The sequence below is a fragment of the Numida meleagris genome, chromosome 7, assembly GCF_002078875.1.
Source record: "Numida meleagris isolate 19003 breed g44 Domestic line chromosome 7, NumMel1.0, whole genome shotgun sequence".
Classification (NCBI taxonomy): Eukaryota; Metazoa; Chordata; class Aves; order Galliformes; family Numididae; genus Numida; species Numida meleagris.
Window position 1 is genome coordinate 29,278,373 of NC_034415.1, and position 19,225 is coordinate 29,297,597.

At 44.1% G+C, this 19,225-nt stretch overlaps 1 protein-coding gene across 6 annotated transcripts; it reads left to right on the forward strand.

Annotated features, from left to right (window-relative positions):
- SRSF11 (serine and arginine rich splicing factor 11) lies at positions 240 to 18,934 on the forward strand. Of its 6 annotated transcripts, none has more exons than XM_021405220.1 (13): positions 240 to 738; positions 873 to 1,010; positions 5,069 to 5,202; positions 9,207 to 9,316; positions 10,209 to 10,301; positions 11,597 to 11,646; positions 12,916 to 13,043; positions 13,772 to 13,853; positions 14,825 to 14,956; positions 15,130 to 15,219; positions 15,888 to 15,983; positions 16,596 to 16,734; positions 16,842 to 18,934. In XM_021405220.1, exons 1-13 carry the CDS (start codon positions 497 to 499, stop codon positions 17,037 to 17,039), a joined length of 1,632 nt encoding a protein of 543 aa, XP_021260895.1. In that variant the 5' UTR covers positions 240 to 496; the 3' UTR covers positions 17,040 to 18,934. The 6 variants fall into 6 exon arrangements, with proteins under 6 accessions (XP_021260895.1, XP_021260891.1, XP_021260892.1 ...); XM_021405216.1 differs by having other exon boundaries at positions 16,845 to 18,934; XM_021405219.1 differs by having other exon boundaries at positions 561 to 653.

Below are 19,225 nucleotides of genomic sequence, written 5' to 3' on the forward strand. Positions count from 1 at the left end.
GGGCAAACTTCCTGGAGTTATTAACAATCATTACTGCTAGAGCACCTTCATGCATTTTGGGAAATAACTGGTGGCTTTGCTTAGTGTGTAACCGAGTACTAAACATTCCCCTGCAGCACTCAGCACGTTCACCACAGTGAGCACACACGATGAAGCAGCTCATCCCTGTGGGACAGAACCCACTCACACAGCAGCTGACCCGGCCGACCAGAACCGGCGCAGCGCTGTGCTTACAGCAGCTCAGCGGGTGCCACTACCGAGCTCCATCAGAACACCTCGAGCAAGGCCCCAACGCGCCGGCCAAGCTCGGGCTGAGGCGCCGACACCCATCCACCCTTTTAGGGACCGAGCAGAGTCTGGAAGGTGCACAGAGGACGCTTGGGGCTCAGCAGCACCACTAAAGTCTTCAGAGCCGCTCCTCTACCCCGAGGACACGACCACGAGGCCGATCCCCTCACGGCCAACGGCCGCCGCCAGCCCGCCCCCCGCTCTGCGCATGCGCGGCGTGTCCCGCGCGCCCCCGGGAGGCCGGCGCGCGTGCGCGGAGGCGGAGCGGCGCCCTCCGCTCGGCTGCGCAGGCGCCGTCTCCGCGCCTTCCCGGGAGGGGCAGGGGACACGCGCATGCGCAGGCGTCGGCGCTCCGCGCCGTGAGGGTGCGTGGGTCGGCGGGGCGCGCGCGCTGCGCCTGCGCGGGGGCGGCGGCGGGGGATTGTGGGATACTGCGGCCCAGGCAGGCTGGTGAGGCGGCCGTGCTGCGCGGCGGAGCTTCTGCGTCAGGCCGCTGTCTGCGGGAGGCCCGCCCGGCCCGGAGGGCGCAGCCGGGGACCGCTCGGGCCTTGACGCGCTCTTCTCCCCCCCCGATGTGTTTGTAGCTCCGGCGCGATGGCCTCGAGCAGCGGCACCGACGTGATCCAGGTCACCAACGTCTCCCCCAGCGCCAGCTCCGAGCAGATGCGGACGCTCTTCGGCTTCCTCGGAAAGATCGAGGAGCTGCGCCTCTTCCCCCCCGAGTGAGTCCGCGGCTCTCGCCGTCCCGCGGGCCCGCGCCTCCGCCCGCCGCGGCCTCCGCCCCCTCCCCCAGCGCCCGCCTCCTCCTCCATGGCCGCGGCCCCGCGCCCGAGGGCCGCTCCCGCCGCGCTCCGCAGCCGCCCTCCTCGGGGAGCTGCCGGCGCTGGGAGCTGCCGGGCGATGGCAGCGTACGTGGGGGCGGCGGTCTCTGCGGAACTCCGCCTGTCAGAGGCGCGTTTTTGGTCGGGTCCCCTTGCTGTGGGGCTGACCACCAGAGCTGAAGGCAAGTTTAGGAGGGCGAGCCTTAAAACGAGCGTTTGCCATATAAATACGCAATCCTTGCGAGAAGTTCTGTGCAAAACGGGCAGCCGATCGCTAAAATACAAGTGATGTACGTTTAATTTTAGTGGGGTAACCTACTGCAAAGCGTTCTTGTTTTGCATCGTTCAGTCTTCAATCCCTCTTAGCTCAGAACCCCAGGAAAACGTGCCCGTCGTGCTTTGCAGACTGGGAGTGTTCCACGTGTCCGGGTTGGCTGCTGGAAATTTCGTGTTGGAGATGAAAATGTGGAAGGAAGTGGAGTGTGTAAGTGAAGCGGAGGGGCAGTGCCGGATGTGAGCGCTGCTTTGTTACGAGCCAGGGTAGCAGTGCGTGATGGCAGAGCCAGTGGTACCTAGCAGCCCACAGCCAACTGCCTTTAAGCACATGCAGTCACTGAATGTGCTGCTTGATATTTCCACGTGCTTGATTTTAAGGAGAGGTTATTATCGGCAAATCCTGTTTCTGAAGCTTGGCACTGTTTTAGGTACATATTAACTTAATACGTTAAGGGATCGCTTCTGTGGTTTCAGAACGGAACAAAGCTCAGCCCAGCAATTCTTTTTTTTTTTTTTTACTGGGGTGAGGCTGTCAGTGCGTGCTTGATTTAGCTCCTTTGCACAGACGTGTTGTGAAATGCTGGCACCATAGGACCTTGCTCAGTGCAGCTGAAGGATCTGCCCGGGGTTGCATTGAAGGGAAGTCTAGCATGGATATAGCCTAGGGTTGGGTTGCAGGAGGGTCGAGGTGGCTTTGGAGAGCTCTGAGCTGTATCCTTGTGTCTGTTTGATGCTAGTTAGATACTGGGGATGGCTGGTATCTTCAGGACAGCCCTCTGGCCTGTATCCTGGTGTAAAGCTGTTTGTGCACGGCTGAGCTCCTGCTCTTCCCAGCTCACTTCTGCCTCCTTTGTTGTGGCGCTGGTATTGTGGCTTTCCCAGCTGTGTCGGTGAGGGCTCTGTGCTGATGGAGGAAAAGGCAACGTGGTGCAAATAACCTGAGATTCCAGGTGTCTCAAAACACTTAACGGTCACTGAGAACGGTTGGCCTACGTTCCTTTTGTGTTTCAGATCTCTAAATGAAGGAGGATAATGCAACATCATCCTGTAGGGTTATTGTGAAGATTTTAGCCTTTGTGAAGAAGCTGTAACTATAGAAAAACCACTGAGGAGGTCGGTAGAGAACAGGAAATGTAGCATAACGAAGTGGGTTTTGCTCAGAAGATGCAGAAAATATTGACTAGCTGTTGGAGTGAACTTTATTGTATCTTAGTGGAAAACTGGCATTTTTCCAAACTGTGTATGCTGCTTAAATCAGCTAAAAGTTGCACAATTGAAGCTGGAAAAGGCTTTTTCTTCAAGCTGGGACTGCGTTTTTAACTTTATAGTTGTAAGTATTCTTCCTGCTCTTCCCTCTGTGCCTCTGTCCGTGCGGAGGTGCCGTGGTCCGAGCCGGGATGAGCGCCTGGCAGGGTGCAGCGGCAGAGGGCAGTGCTCGGCTGTGCCGGGAGGAGTGGCCGTGCTGGCTGATTGATGGCAGGAGGAGATGCTTCGGAGTCTCCGGTTTCATTTCACGCTGAAGGGAGGTGTGTTTTCCAATGCGAGTAGGTTCTTTCCTCTGTGCTGAAGGCTTTTCTGTTCCTTCTCCTTTAAACTTGAGGTCCTGACTCCGTGGCTCTGAAACGTGGATGCAGAAGCCAATGTGAATTCTGGTCCTGTTTGTGGATGAGAATGATCTGATCCAATTGTTACGAACAGAGAAGTTTATCAGGAAGGAAGCCTATCTGCTTGAAAACTTAATTGAGAGAGTTAAAGCTTAATAAAATTTGGAACGTGTGTTCCAATTTCCTAAGTTGGATGATGTGGTAATTGGCAAGATCTTTTGCCTTCTCTGTAATAATTGCAAATGACAGACATCAGAAGAGCAGCTCTGCTCGCTGTTGCCAGCGCTACATGGTTACGCTGCTGAGGAAAGGATGACAACTTTTCAATTGCAAAGTAGTGAGCACAGGTGGGTGTTCTTACTCTGGTTCTTCCCACTCCAGTATGAATATGGTAATGTTGAAAGACATCTACTTGCACAGTCTGTTCGTTACAGACCGATCCATGCTTGATGTTACAGCAGCAGTAGTGTTTGTGTAAGCGGCAGGAATATCCCTTCCAAAATAAGATGTAACGTTTGAAATGCAGACTGTAACATGGGGGAGCTTGGAAGGAGGCATGTAGGGGTTGGGAGGAGAGGGCTGGAATGCCTTGTTGACCTGATGTGTTTCAGAATTGATGTGTTGTTGAGGCACAGTAAATCGTTGTGTGTCTCAGCATTCCTTGGCGTGACTCCTCTGTGGCTGTTGACTTAGAGTGGCCTTCTCTTGGTAGCGCTTGTCAACGTTCTTTTCTCCGGGAATTTTGCTTGGCCACGGCTTGGGTATACACTTTGGGAAGATGTTTTTAAAAATGAGGTGCACCCATTTATATTCCATCGTGCTGCACAAGCATAGCCTTACACGTTGTTGGTTCGTTTGTGGATTCAGCTAGTTGTGCAGTGAGATACAAAGGTGCATGCCTGGTGTGTGCATCTAGGCGGTATCTGCCTTGTTTCATCCTCCCGTGCTAGCACAGGTGTTCCAAGGACAAGTTTGAAAATACTGTTCTGCATGTATATAGTAAAGTGTTTATTTTTATAACTTAGATTAGTTTGTCATTTGGGTATGCCCCAGCTCCTTCATTTATTTTTCTTTAAGCTTTACTCCTGTGATTTTTACTCAGTGATGGTGAAGGTTAGCTAGTTTAAAAAAAAAAAAAAAAAAGTATTAGATGCCATTTTTATGAATTCTCCTGAATTGTGGTAGTCCCTATTTTCAAGTTTTCCAGATAAAACAGTTTGGCAGTGGGATGCATTTCCAAAACTTAACAGTTTCTGGATGTTGGTTAGTAAAGACAAGTCAGTGTCGTGAAGACTTGGGACTATTTTCCAGAGCCAGCTCCTCGGGCTGATCTGTGTCTGATACTTGGGAGCAGCCTCTCTTGGATTTTCCATACCTGGAGATTTTTGCCTGGCCCTGCTGAGGTGCTCAGAGCTGTGCAGTAGGCAGGGGCTCATCTTTTGGTTACAGATTGGTTGTCCAGAAACTCTTCTCCCTTTTGCACGATTTCAGCTGCAGTGTTGCCTACATGACATTCCTGAATTTGGGTTTTGTTCTGTTGCTGTTGAATAACAGGTGTGTGCTGAGCATCGTGCCTCCCTCCGAAGGGAGATCAGTGTCTGTGCATGTGTTTGCCCACGAGAAGCAGCTCAGTGAAGTTTGGGCTAGAAGCATTTATGAAATAGAGTTAACAAGTACAATAATAATTGTATCTTAATCGTTACCTTCTTCATCGTTTACCCAAATCTAATTTGGGTGCTAAAGCAGAGAGTGCAAAGCTCCTATTTCTGTGAACTTCTGTAGTATATATGTAACATAGCTCTGTTTTGCTTGTGTAAAGTATTTGTCTCCTTCCTTACAATGGAGACTGATTTGCACTTGGGTGACTGGCCCGAGGTATATCCTGCATAGTGGAATCCATTTTCAGTTACAAACAAGGCAGCAGAACTATTTCTGTAGTTTTACAGGAGAGCATCGTTGTTCAGTGTGATTTCTTCCGTAAACCCCTGTGGCTTTCGGTGAAAGGCCAGAGACGGAAACGTAACGTCTCATGGGGTCAGAGTTGTTTTTCTCTCATCGTTTTCTTTCCTTCTTTTGCAGTGATTCTCCTTTGCCTGTTTCATCGCGTGTGTGTTTTGTAAAGTTCCACGATCCCGACTCGGCGGTTGTGGCCCAGCATCTGACAAACACTGTGTTCGTTGACAGAGCGTTGATAGTCGTTCCGTATGCAGAAGGTTTGTGACTTGTTTAATGGTCTATGAAGGCAGCATATGATGACGTTCCGTTCCAGTATAGTTCACAAAAATGAGCATTAGTAAAATGTCAAACGTATGACTGTTAACGTTTTAAAACCCTTGGTATATTGCAATTGGCTCTTGGATTAAATGCTATTTTTATGTAGTGACGCTGAATGAAAATGGGAAGCTTACCTCCTACTGGTTTTGTGTGCCTGAAGTTTAGAATGTGAACAGTTTAGGCAGAATTACTTGCAAATTATGCTCTTTATTGATGTCAGTGAGACATTTTCCTAACTGGAGTTCTGCAAACAGGTCAACGCTTGAAGGAAATTTTGCCTTAAATAGTATTCGCATCTTTCACGTACGCATAAATCTCTTCACGAGAACGGTTTCTCCCTCCCTGAGAGTACACGGGGGAGTAGGTTCACCCTTCCTTGATACATGCTGCCACTGCACTCAGTGGGGAGCTTCCCTGAAAAGCCATTCGCCCTCATTGTGAACTCCAGTATACCAAGGGTTTCAAGATTTACGATTTAATTGGAAAGTGAGATCTTCCAAGAGGTGCCAAATGGGCGCTGGTACTAGTTTTTATTCCAAGTTTTCTTGTTCAGCCATGCTATATTTTAATAGAATTTCACTAAATAATAAACTCTTCTCTCTGTTATTTGTGTGTGTGATTTTTGTAGTGGAGAAGGCAAATGCAAAGCCCTTCCAGATGACTGAAAAACAGTGGGTCCTCTGCAGCTACAGGGGATTCTAGACATTAACTAAAGGCCAGCAAGCACTCAAGTCCCCAAGTGTTTTCCTGGTGTAACCACTTGTTAACTACATTTTCTCTTCTTCTTTTTATTTTTACATTTTAGGGTGGTACAGTAATTTGAAAGGCAATGAGCAGGGTTTTTGGAACTTAAAAACTGTGCCGAGAAGACACCTCTTCTTGCAGAAGTCTTATTAAACTCTTCTAGACTTGCTTTAGAAGTAATTGATTTCCATTGTACTGTTTTCTTGTACTGATTTACTTCTGAAATAACGGGTTTTCCCAAATGGCTTGAATTGAATACAACCTCTGCAGATTAAGTCGTACTACAGTAATAAATGTGGTGTACGGTCTGGGTTCAGAGCTTTGATCGAGACGTGATAATGCTGTAAGGATGTCTTTTGAGGCCCGGGGAACTGTCTTACCTTTGTATTCCTGCCATTTAAGAAATGGACACTTAAATTACGGAACGTAGGAATCTGCAGCATGGCCTTTGATTGAGAAGTGCTGCTTTTTGGGAGCGCAGAGCACATTCAGAAATTGCTGTGGAGTTATGGCTTCTGCTTTCCCTACTCCAGGTATTACAGTATAGTGGAAAGGCATCTTATTCTCCTCTTTATGTTAAAGGATGGCATAGTAACAGTCCATCACAGTTAGTACCAAAACATTCTCCAAGGCCCATGCTGACGAATATTAGCGTTAAGCTTTTCTAATAAGGGTAAAAATAACTTTCCCTGTCGGTCCGACTTGTCCATTGCGCTTGACGGTGGATAAAGCTGGCACGTAAAAAACGGCCCAGTAGTTTCAGCTCAGATTGTATAAAGAGAACGAACGAGTTCACTGTATTCTAATGGGCCTGTTCAAGTCACAGAGTTCCTTATGGGCTGTTGTGCTATTACAGTGATTCGGAGCGTGAACAGTTCTGTCACGTTGATGTGGCATATCCCCAGCAATGTGTTCAGCCAATAAGGTTCTGCCCCTTGGTTTGTAACCGTATGCGTGGCCCCGTAAGGGAGCATGGTTTTACCTCTAATTGCGTTCTGCCAGGGTCCCAATTCAACAAGTTACTTAAGCACCCTACAGCAAGATTCTTAAAACCGCAGTGAAATTGCTCATGTGCTTAAAGCCAGGCAGATGCTTAACTACTGTGCTGAACTGGGCCCTCACCTCTCTTATTTTCTGCTGTGATAATTCTGTTGTAATATTGCCTGTCGCTAAAGTCAATGTTTATTATCTGTCTAGTGCAATAATTATCCCAAATATCACAAGCGCCCTCCAGTTTTAGCACACACAGACATTTTGGTGTTGGCTGTTGCTTTGTGTTATAGAGCTATACACAAAGTCTACGGTAAGGTTTAGTATTCATTGTAATTTTCACTGTGATATTCCTAGATTTGGAAGGAGCTCTAAGATTAAAGGTGGCTGGGGGGGTATTTAGGTTCTTTGGTTAATGTTTGTTTCTTTTGTCTGTTTCTTTTTCTTTCATTTCTACATATTCATACAGTATTTCATGGTTCTAACAAAGCAGCAGTAAAAAAAGCTCTTGAAGCATGAAAATTAACTGGTGAGGGGCCTCATTGCTTTTTTTTTTAAAATTGTAGTTTATTTATTTCTAAATACTTTTTTAAAAAACGATTAGAGGATCAGATGCATGATTTTTTTTTTTAATGAATGCAGATCTTCTATGAGGTGTCTCGAGATAAAGTCTGAGCATTTGTATTTAGATGCCAGAAATGTTGTAGCTGCACTAATTTGAAATGTTTAGCTATAATTGATAAATATCCTCTGAGACATAATTTTGCATGCAAAATTACCCCATAATCTCTCTGTAGGTATGTTAATATATTTATGCGTTAATGCCCTTTATCTAAATGACCTTTTTCCCCTCCTCTCCCTCCATAACTTTTGGTATCTAAATTGATGGCAGCTCAATGACACGAGCAAGATAACAGTGCTGTGTATGATACATTTGTTTATATTATCGGCACTTCTCAGTATAGGTGGAAGGAACCATTACCTTTATTTAACAGTGGTTTTTCTTTTTTGTTGTTGTGTTTTACAGTTCTTTTCCCTGGTTCAGCCTGAACTATATACCAGGCCCTGCTGAAAATACCACCCAACAGTTTTCTTCTGCAGCTTATCCAGTTTCTCTTAAGTGCCCTGTACATATTGTATGTTTTATGATGAGATGCAGTTTCTTAATATGTATTACAGAAACGCTACTGGTATTTGCAACTATTTAGTAAAATTGTTTTATTGAACTCTCATTTTGGGGGCTTGGGCACATTAACAAATTAATCCATCTGTCTAGGGCTTTTGCTGTTGGATAGACTAAAAAAACACCTACATAAGTACTTGTTTGGTGGTAGGACCCTTCAAATGACACGTGCAGAGCAGGCAGTAAAGTTAAGACGCTTGTCTTAGTTGGCTGCAAGATTTGGGGCCAGAAGTTTCTTCCGTAGCAGCATTCTTGGTACACTAAGCGTGGCACATATTGGAACATAAGCATTTTACTGCACAGGTAAGGAATGTGCCACCATGTACTGTACGTATGCACCCGCCCACCCACAGACACACACACACACGCAGCGTGTATGTGAAGATCTGCAGAGTCTTTCATTTTTATTTGTCAAGTCAGCAAAAGCCCTACGCTTGATTCAGCAAAAAAAAAAAAAAAATATTTCCGTACCTTCTCTTTTAAGTTTTACAAATTTGATATGGTAGGTGTAAAAGAAAACATAGTGAACTGTACCATATTATTAACCCCTAAATCAAACTTTTTTTGTCTTGTGTATCTTGATTTTTCTGTGTGCTTTATAGTGAAGCAGCCGACACGAGTCGTTGTTCATAAAACAGCTTTTGAAAGTTGAGAGCACACCCCTGGAGAACCGACTGTGCTTGCTTACGTTTGGTTCATGACTTAAAAATCGAGTACAGGTGATGAAATCTTGGCAGTGTTAACAACAAAGTAGTGTGTATTGTGCTATTTTTTTTTTGCTCTAGATACTTAACCATTTGTAGAGAAAAAGGAACAGTCAAATTGTCACGCATTGAAGTTTCATTCTGACAAAAAAAAAAAATATTAATGATAAATATTAATAGACATCGAGCTTTGTATTTTAGCAAACATAAGTACTTTCAACAAACTCAGGTGGTGTATCAGGGAGACATTTTCTTGGGTGTATTTGTGTATTTTCTGCCTTTGAAAAAGAATGCGTTCTAATGCCAGGCAATTTCTCTGCAGGAGTCATTCCTGATGAGACTAAGGCTTTGTCTCTCTTGGCACCAGCTAATGCTGTGGCAGGTCTGCTGCCCGGAGGTGGACTCCTGCCTACTCCCAACCCACTTTCTCAGGTAGGCCTTTGGGTTGGGCTGAGGGAAGGGCAGCTTTGCTTGGTGCTCCCTTGCTGCCTGCTTGGTTGGCTGCTTTGTTTCCAGGCAAGCAGACTGCTGTGCTCATGTTGACTCACAGAGTGTTTTAGTTTGGATACTTGATGGATAATGATGTTGCAGCTGTCTGATACAGTTTTTGTCAAAAGGAAGATGAGTTGCTGGGAGCAGTACTTGTGTCCCTAATGTGCTGCTGCTGGTGTCTCACGGCCTCTGTGTTTGCATCTCAGATCCCTTTTCTCTCCATTGTGTGCTTACCCACAGACCTGACAGGAAGGAGAGATCTTACAGATGGAGTTTAAATTCCTGAATTTCAAGAGAGTGATGCGTTGTGGAGAAATAACTGCCATTAATATTACAGCTGAGGGGGAGAAAAAGTTGTAGTGTGTGTTTGCTCTTTAAATACACAAAAAATCAGGTGGAAGATGAACGGTAAGAGTAGTCTATTGCAGAAGGAAAACTCAAAACAGATCTTATTAGAGCACAGAATCAGCGTGCAAGAGGCAAATCAGTAAGAGTAAGGCTTTTTAGCTCTGCATTGCTCAGATCTACTTCAGCTTGTGCTCAGCACTTCAGAATGTAACTTCTGTTGGTTCTGATGGCCTGGAAGATGTACTTCATTGAGCTGTTGAGAAGCTCTTCTACCTTACGTAGTGGGAAAGCTCTGGAGTTGAGCTTTGAAACCTGGGGAAAGTTATGGAAGAATGAGGTACCCGGCTCAGAAACTTCGAGTGAATTTTCGTGGTGACTCCTGGCAGAGTTTCATTTTAGAATATTTACAGAACACGCGGAAACTTTGGACTAGCAGTTTTGATCAGTTGAATGTAGCTTTGACTGATTGCTGTCTTCGTTACAGATTGGTGCTGTTCCTTTAGCTGCTCTCGGAGCTCCTGCTCTCGATCCTGCCCTAGCTGCTCTCGGGCTTCCTGGAGCAAACTTAAACTCTCAGGTATGTCACACGCCGTGCCGCGTTCCTTGTTGTCCCACCCTTGTTGATTGGGTAGGAGTTAGGCTGTTGTTAGGTTTCACCACTGTATTCAATAACAAGCTGAAGATCTGCAATTTGTTTCTTTTGCTACCCTCCCCTCCAGTGAAAGCAATTTTCAGTTCTATCAGTTCAACACCAATCCCATGATTGATTTTTCTGAGCACCTCTTTGGAATAAATGGTGTCTGTAGTACTTTAAAATTAAACGTCCAAAGAACCTATGAATAGTTTGAGAGTTAACGGTGAGATGCTTTAAATGTGTCATTACCATCCTATGGTATCCTGGATCTTTTGACAGATCAACAGTAAAAAATGATGTTGGCTCCTTAATTCTGTACTCGTAGAAAATACCAAGACTTGGTTGAATTGTAGGTTTGTAAAAGTGGGAAGAAAAAAAGATCTCAAGTACTAAGAAATAGTGAATAGAACGTTGAGCTAATGTCTAAGGTATAAGAACCAAATACTGTATGGAGGGCATGATCTATAGATGAAAGAAGCATTAATTTATTGCAGGGCTAAGGAAATTCCTCATTAAGTGTTCTTTTTATGCATGCCACGTGTGGTAACTAAAGCAAATAATGTTGATATGGAGATGAAGGAAGAAAAAAACATTGTAAAATGCGTATTAGAAAAATATACATTTGGAATGATGAATGATTGTTTGCTTTGTCCATGAAGCCGGTTGGACTGCAAGACTGGGTTCTGCAAATGGCCGCCTCTCTGTGCATGAGATTGCTGGGAGCAAAAGGTTTTGCTTTGTTAACGTGCTGCTGGGTCAGGGAGTGGCCAGGGGTGGTAATATCTGGGTTTTCTTAAGAACTGTACAAAAAAAAAACAACTGAATGGAATTCTTAAAGAAACCTTGCTCGTTTTGTAAGTTGACCTTGAGAACTTGTGATGGGCACGAGTCTAATTAAGTCTCTATTCTTGAAATAACAGAGAACTAACCTGTAAATACAATAAGTGTGTTCACTTTTAGTTGGAAGTGCTTTGATTCTGTCTGGGAAAGGCTGTTTGGCATCTTGGGGAGAAAAAAAGTGCTTTAGTGTCCTCGAAATGTGGTGGGCAGACACTTGTCCCCACCCTCACCCCCGTCCCCAAGTTGTAAAGCAGAACAATGCATCTTTTTGTCTGTAACTTGTTGGGGGTGTTGGTCTGTAGAGACCACTGCCGTCAGTGGTACATTTGAGGGAGATCATCTTAAGCACGTGCTTCTTCCAACACGATTTTAACTTTATCCCCTCCCCCTCCCCCCAGTCTCTTGCAGCAGATCAACTACTCAAACTGATGAGCACAGTGGATCCAAAGTAAGTTTTGTTATTTACAAGTAGTTGTACTGGTGGGACACACTTACTTTTGGGAATGACGTCTGTGATTCAGAATGCCATGTTTGTTCTACTGGATCCGATGAAGGCCGGAGAAACCTCGTGTCACGGGGGTCAGTGCTGATTGTGTCTTCTCTGGTGGGAAGAAGAGGACAGGAAACTAAGATTATTCTGCCTTGGATCTAGGAAATAACCGTAACAATAATAATTTTATATATAAAATAACCAGTTCATCTCCGGAATTTCATGTTGCTAGAGGCAAAAACTTAGTATGGCATTTTGGTCACTCCTGTGCCTGTAATGTGATGGTGCAGCTGGCACCTTGCAGCCAGAACCATTGAGAGCACCATGGCTGACAGAGAGCCAAGTTGAGCAACGACTGTAAAAGACCATAGTAAGAGTCTGCATGTGTTACAGCTGTCAGAAGGTAATAAAAGCCAGCAGATTTGTTACTTGATAGAAAAAGGGAGCAAATAACAATGAACACAAGTATTTGCTAATTTTTATTTCAGTGTTTAGAAAATGAATTTCTCCAAAATGGTGTGGCACGTGAACAGCAAGTAGGCAAGGACTCTTTTTAAATTAAGTCAAAGCCACCCAATCTATTCCAGTGAATAAAGCTGTACATGTTCTGTCTTCAATTTTAGTATTATTTTGGCATATTATTCTTTATTTTAAAGAGACATTTCTGTGAGTGCAGCAAGCGATGGGACAAACTAGTTATTGTAGGTAAGGGATTAAATAACATCGGTCAGGGACACGTTGGGTGTAGTAGGCCTGGTTGGCTTTAAAGCCACTTGTGGAACAGAACTTCTGAACTTTAATTTTCATCTCTGTGGACTTCTCAATATGGCTTATAGAGCAGAAAGTGATTTTCTGCCGTGTAATATGTTGTAGTTGATCTTTCAGGTGGTGAGAATTGAAATAGAACTGTACAAAAATGTACTGAGAAGCATCATCAGAAACTTGCACAAGACAATATGAACTCTCAGTAATTATTTATAGCTTACTGGAATTCTAAGAGCCACATATTCCAGTGCTTTGTACCACGTCTTCATCACAGACTTACTTCTCTGTAGACTTTTTCACTGCAGACTTATTTCTCTGTTACTTGAATGGTGACAAGATGCAGACAGGTTGTGGTTCACCTGGATCAGTCATCTTGGATAGGCTGCAAGCTGGCAGTGCAGCCTTGTGTGTTCTGGATATATAAATATGCTGAATACATACATTGCTGTCTTTATTTTCCAGGTTGAACCATGTAGCTGCAGGCCTTGTTTCACCAAGTCTGAAATCAGATACCTCCAGTAAAGAAATAGAAGAAGCTATGAAAAGAGTACGAGAAGCACAGTCATTAATTTCTGCTGCTATTGAGCCAGGTAATTTTAAATGGTGGAATCCTTCATTCAAGGTGGTGGTTTGACATAATATCTGCTTAATGCTTTCATCATCTATGGAGACTGAATTTATAATTCACAAGTGTGAACAAATTAATTGCAGTACGCTGTCTGTGCTGCAGTTGTCCTGTAGAACGACGCAGGGAGACTTCAAATTATGTTTGCTCTTGGCAGTTATTTCCTTTCTTTTAATTCCAGATGTGTAGAATATGGAATATCCCCTTTTTTTGGAGGGGGTTTAGTTTTGCAGTTAGCAATTTTAGCGGGTTGCAGCCGTTCATTCACAAATGTCATATCCAGTAAGTCTGAGAAGTAACTTGGAACAGACTGAACGCAATCTGAGAGCTTCCTTAGCCTTCACAAACCAGCAGAGGAGATTTTAACAGAGCTTCTCATTGCCCTCCAGCTGTCATTCTCTAAGTGACTAAAATTAAAAATTACCCAGGTTTTGACATCTTCAGTTTTGCATACAAGTTTGTGGATTTTCATGTCACGTGTGTCTTTGTCATCCGTTCATTCTTTTGAGGAAAAGGAGAGCTACAGTTTGACTTCAAGTCTCACAAATATTTCTTAGATATTCTTTATTTATGCCTACAATGTGAAGCCCAACTTGTTTTTCTTAATAAAATTTTCTTGGGCGCTAAAATAATACTAGTTTTTAAAAAAAAAAAAAAAAAAAACCAAATGATACTTTTCCTTTTTAACTCCAGACAAAAAAGATGAAAAAAGAAGGCATTCAAGGTCAAGATCACGCTCAAGGAGGAGGAGGACGCCTTCTTCATCTAGACACAGGTAGTTACTGGATTTGCTTCTACAAACAAGAATAGAACGCTGCCACAATGATGTGTTCAGAATCATTTCTTCAGAGTGATGCTTGTCTCACGGAGGCATGGAAGGGCTGTGAGGAAAGCTACGAGTGTGGTTTGGTAGTGGCAGCGTGAGATGAAAGCCTGCTCCTGTTTTTATAGGAAGGCTTGGAGAGCAATGCTCGCAAAAATACCTTAAAAATACTTTAAACTACAGCAGCCTAGGTGTGTTTGGACTGGTTTTAAGAAACAGGCTACTTCTCATTTCAGATAAGCAGCAGCTTAGCACAAAGCCTTGATTTTACATGGGTCTTACTGCTATCAGCAATTTCAGTTGTCGTAGGCAGTCCGTTTCATAATAGTTCCTTAAACCTCTCTTCTTTTTTCCGTCTCTTTCCATTGTGCTGATGTGAAAATGACAATTTGTCTCAAAACCAAGCACTGGGAGACTTTTGCGAGCACCAATATTCGTGCACACTGGAAGTTCATCTGCTGGGCTGCTTGTTTCTTGTATGTGCAGCACATTCAGCTTGGTCTGTTCAAATGTCCTGACTAAAGATGTTAACACCAACCTGCCTAAGTAGAAATACTCCTGGCTTATTTATGCTGTCAGCTTGTCAGCTCCCAGTTAGACAGTGCGTGCCAGCAGCCTTTGCGAAGCTGTTACAACTGGCCTTCTCATTTGTACTTCTTTGCAATTGGCCAATCAGTAATTGGTTTGTATTTGGTTTTGTTGTTTTAAACATTTCTTCACACTTCAATGGTGCTTGCCAGTTTTCCTCTCCAGCAGGACTGCTATTTTCTTAAAAGGAGGGTGCTAAGAGAGCTGACTGAAATATCACTTGTCTTGTTTGGTTTTCTGTATTCTTTTTCCAATCCCTGCGTTGCAATACAGTTAGCATTGAGCCAATCAACACTTCACGTATTTAACTCTCACGTGCAATGTACTTTTGGTAGACGGTCAAGAAGCAGATCAAGGAGAAGGTCCCATTCAAAGTCAAGAAGCAGGAGGCGATCTAAAAGTCCAAGGCGAAGAAGATCTCATTCCAGAGAGAGAAGTAGAAGATCCAGGAGCACGTCCAAAACCAGGTAATCCTTCCCTAACCTTACTCTTTGCTAGAAATTGAGTTGTAAAAAATGAAAAAGCACATGCTAGCCAATGAAATTGTCATCTCATCATTCATTTTTCTGTATAGCAGTAGTGAATGCTACTGGAATAGCCTGAAAATGACTTAAACATGAAATGTCTGTTTTGCTAAAAGGGATAAAAAGAAAGAAGAGAAAGAAAAGAAACGTTCTAAAACTCCCCCCAAAAGCTACAGCACAACTCGGCGATCCAGAAGCACAAGCAGGTACGGTGACGTGGGACAAACTCGTGTCCTCGTGTCTTCTCTATTTCCAGCACGCTGTGTCCACTTCAGTGGAAAGAACGTTCTTGTATTTAATAGGATGATGATTGTTGTGGATATATTGGGTATCTGCATACCCAATATATCCATACTGCATACAGGCTTGTACAAGTGCACGTGTACTCTGCACCCGTGTCACTGGATGCTTTATTTTGCTCTGATACTGTAATTTCCTGGGTGAATTGTTTGGGCTTAGAAGAGTTTCTGTGTGTGCTGTACCAAAGAGTGCAGTGCTTTGGTGTCACTTTTAAACTATTCCCTGGTTTCTGGAATATACTCTTGCATGATGTGTAGTGTTCTTTTTGAAAATCGCTTCAAAAATCAACTTAATAGAGCAGCAAGACCAAACTGTTTTGTCTCTGTTGTGGATTAAGTAAGCGTGTTTCCCTAAAGCAGTTTCAGCCGGTGGTTGCTTTGTTAAGGGGATGGTATGGTAGGAAGTGGCCTACTCTGCTGATCAGCAACTGCATGAGCTTTGCAGTACTGCTGATAGTAGGTATCAACTTCCACTTACATTGTGTATTTACTACATTTTGAGCTAACTGTGGAACTGTAGATGGGTTTGGAGCTTAAAAAAAAAAAAAAAAGGCTTTCATCACTCTTCCCTGCAGAGAAAGACGGCGCAGAAGAAGCAGGAGTGGAACACGGTCACCTAAAAAACCCAGGTCACCTAAGAGGAAAATGTCACGGTCCCCATCTCCAAGAAGGTCAGTGAGCCTCTGAAAAATGCGCCCAGGGGAAAATCCCTAACGTGAACTGTAGCAAAGACCACAGTGGGGTTAGTCTGAAGGTGGTATGGATATGGCTCGTTTCTTCTCCTTCGCCCATGAGCTGGCTTCTTGAGAGGAGTGGATCTCAGCTGCCTGCTGCCTCCTTTACCATGACTTCATCAGCTTCAGGAATGGAGCTTTTCTACCTTAGTACCCAGGAGCTCTAAACCCGAGGTGTTCAGGGCTGAGGAGCAGTAGGCACCCGGGGCGTCCGACTCCTTTGGCTCTGTGCAGTGGTGCTCAGCTCTCTTCTGGGTGGATTTCTGATGATCCACTCCCCCACAGTGTGGAAGTGGGGTTGTTCCTTAGTAAAGCACTGTCGTTTTGCCTTGCTTAACAAAAGCACAGCTGCCACTTGGTGGTGGTTGTGTTTGATCAGAGCCGAGGCATCGGGATGGTTGGTTATGTTCTGAACCTTAGTTGTACGTAGTTCTTTCTGCCTTTAGATTTTTAATGAACTGTGGGTAACAGTCTGGACGTAGTTTGTGTTCTCTTTATAGAAAGGTGCGATTGTGGCTTTCATTCTTCTACATTATTTTATCACTGTAGGCATAAAAAGGAAAAAAAGAAGGATAAAGACAAAGAGAGAAGTAGAGATGAGAGGGAACGGTCAACCAGCAAGAAAAAAAAAAGCAAAGACAAAGAGAAGGATCGGGAACGGAAATCCGAGAGCGATAAAGACGTGAAAGTATGTTTGAGGACCTGCTTATCTTCCCCCCTTTGCTGTAGCGTTAGCCCTACACCCACGGGGGCTACGAAAGCAAGTTTTAATTTATTTTTTGTATCTCGGCAAAGCAGGTCACAAGGGATTATGATGAAGAAGAACAGGGATATGACAGCGAGAAGGAGAAGAAGGAAGAAAAGAAAATGGGGGATTCTTCTTCTCCTAAAGTGAAGGAGGCTGCGGCTGAGAAAGGAAGTGGGGAATCAGCAAGGGAGTCCAAAGTAAATGGGGATGATCACCACGAAGAGGATATGGATATGAGTGACTGAATTTTGCCTTTGCAGTGAACACGGCTGCAGACGTGCATCAGTGTCATTCCTGTGTGATTCTTTTATGCTGTACTTGTTAATCCTAAATCTAGATGTATACAGCTCCAAGCTATACATGGTTTGTAAAGCTCCTGATACTAACTCACATCAAAAGCTTTCTAGAAAGGTAACCATCCTTGTTATGGCCGAAAGGGATTGCGTAGCCAAGCAATTTTTACTAACTTGGTGATGCTTCAAGCAAAAGTAAAAAGCTGCATGCATCTACAGCAGGCATGGACTGTTTGTTGTATGATCTCCTTTAGTAAATCAGCTCACTTATGATAGTGTTTCTAGACTTTGATTCATTGCAGTAATAGAGCAGTATAGGGAATGCACTGACTGCATGTTGATTGTGGCAGAAACATCCTAAATGTCCTAAAATCCCACAACGTACAGTGGATCTACTTAAGGCTCTCAAGTGTGACTACACGGAGAGAAAAAAACAATTGACAGTACATCTGAAAAGAAGCATTCTGACATAGGTAGGGTTTGTTCTGTTCTGCGCCACGTGGCTGGGCTTCTGTTTTTGGGGTTTTTGTTTTGTCTTTAGTTTTTGTTTTCCTCTTTTTTCCCCGGCTTCGACACACTTAAAATGCACTAACCTTTTTGAGGGCTTGCTTTAACCTGTCGCTTCCAGTCTTTAATCTGTCGGTCCGCATCCAGCCCAGGCAGCAAAGAAGCCACGAGCTGAAATGGTTCTGAGCTTTTGTGCTTCAGCTGGGGGAAGTGAAAATCCCTGCTCGATCAGTGCCCGGTGATTAAAAGTCGAGAATAACTGCAGTTTTCACAATCAGGTTGTTCTATTTGTTCGTGAGCTGAACACATGGGGAAAAAGGTAGTGCATTTTAAAATTGACCTTCGTATGCTTTTAAAAGCAAGTCTACTTGATAATGTACTTTTTACTTGATCTCAAGTTGTATAAACTAATTTGTGTTTACTGTCACTGCAGTAGTAATCTTATGCACACAGTGATTCCATGTTATATGCAAAGTAGTTAGGCAAGCAGTTTTCTTAGTTACAGAAGTTCAACGGCTTTTACTTTTGTGCAGGTAAAAAGACAAAAGTAGGCGACAGTCTGTGCCATGTTGATGTACAGTTTCTGAAATTGTTTTACAAAACTTTGATAATAAAACCCTTAAACTTATACTCCCGTTCCTCTAAAACTGTACTGGTATTTATTTGCACCGCTGAGTGTGTGATACTTTACCTCGTTGTTTTCTTCGCTTACCTATTTCAAGCAGGCCCTGACAGCTCCATCTGTTTCTATGATTGCTGAGTGCAGTGACAAAGCTGCTCTGCCTTCATCTGAGAATGGAGGGAACAGGCCCAGCTGGCAGGAAGGGGCGAGTGCTTTTTGAAAGAAAGGTGGCTTTGTAAATCCTCTTTGTATTTCCATTGCTCTTTCATCTTTAGGATGCTAACGGGAGATGCAGGAAGCAGCGAGCGCTTTGTGCGCGTATGGGAAGGTCGGGAAGGGAACTGTGAGCGGCACTTGAACTTCTCCAATCCCACGAGTCCGACCACCCTCTTTTTCAACTCTCCTTTTACCGTAGGAAAAGTGAACTTGCCATTTACAGATGCGGTGTCATTTTTTTAGAATTTGTAGAAATGTAAATTTTTACCAACTGTTTTGAGTATTTTGTCAATACAGAGAGGTATATGTCATAAAACCGGTTCTAGCCTTTTATTTCTGACAGTGGAGAGAACGTGATAGTTCCTGTAATGCAATATGGACACAGATGAGGTGCATGATGTCTTCATAGATGTGCCTTTTTAGTTGTCATCAGGATATTTATATGTGAAGTATAAGAACATGAAACAATTTATAGTAATAAAGTAAACCTCCTTGATCCTTAGACCTGCCTGTCGTGAAAGTCATTAACGTGCCGTATAACGAGGGGCTGAGCCCGATCCTTCACAGGGCGCTGAGCTGAAGGTGCTAAGCACAGGACTGACCTGCATTTCATTGTCAGTGCAGTAGCAAAGTGTCACCTCTCCCCTGCGTCCCCTAGGCTGCCCGAGCCCAGTGGTACGAGCTGGAGAACCAAGGGTGCGTTTGCCAAGGACGTGCACAGTCTGCTTTACTGCCTCCAGGTAAGCGTGGTGGCAGCCTGGCTGGATCCAAGGTGGGAGGCCGGGTGCTGGAG

Bases quoted from the DNA above. Each gene is read 5' to 3' on its own strand.
- SRSF11 (XM_021405220.1), top strand. From the start codon at position 497: ATGCGCGGCGTGTCCCGCGCGCCCCCGGGAGGCCGGCGCGCGTGCGCG. The intron at 739-872 runs GTGAGGCGGCCG...ATGTGTTTGTAG, and splicing joins ACTGCGGCCCAGGCAGGCTG to CTCCGGCGCGATGGCCTCGA. The intron at 13,854-14,824 runs GTAGTTACTGGA...TACTTTTGGTAG, and splicing joins CCTTCTTCATCTAGACACAG to ACGGTCAAGAAGCAGATCAA.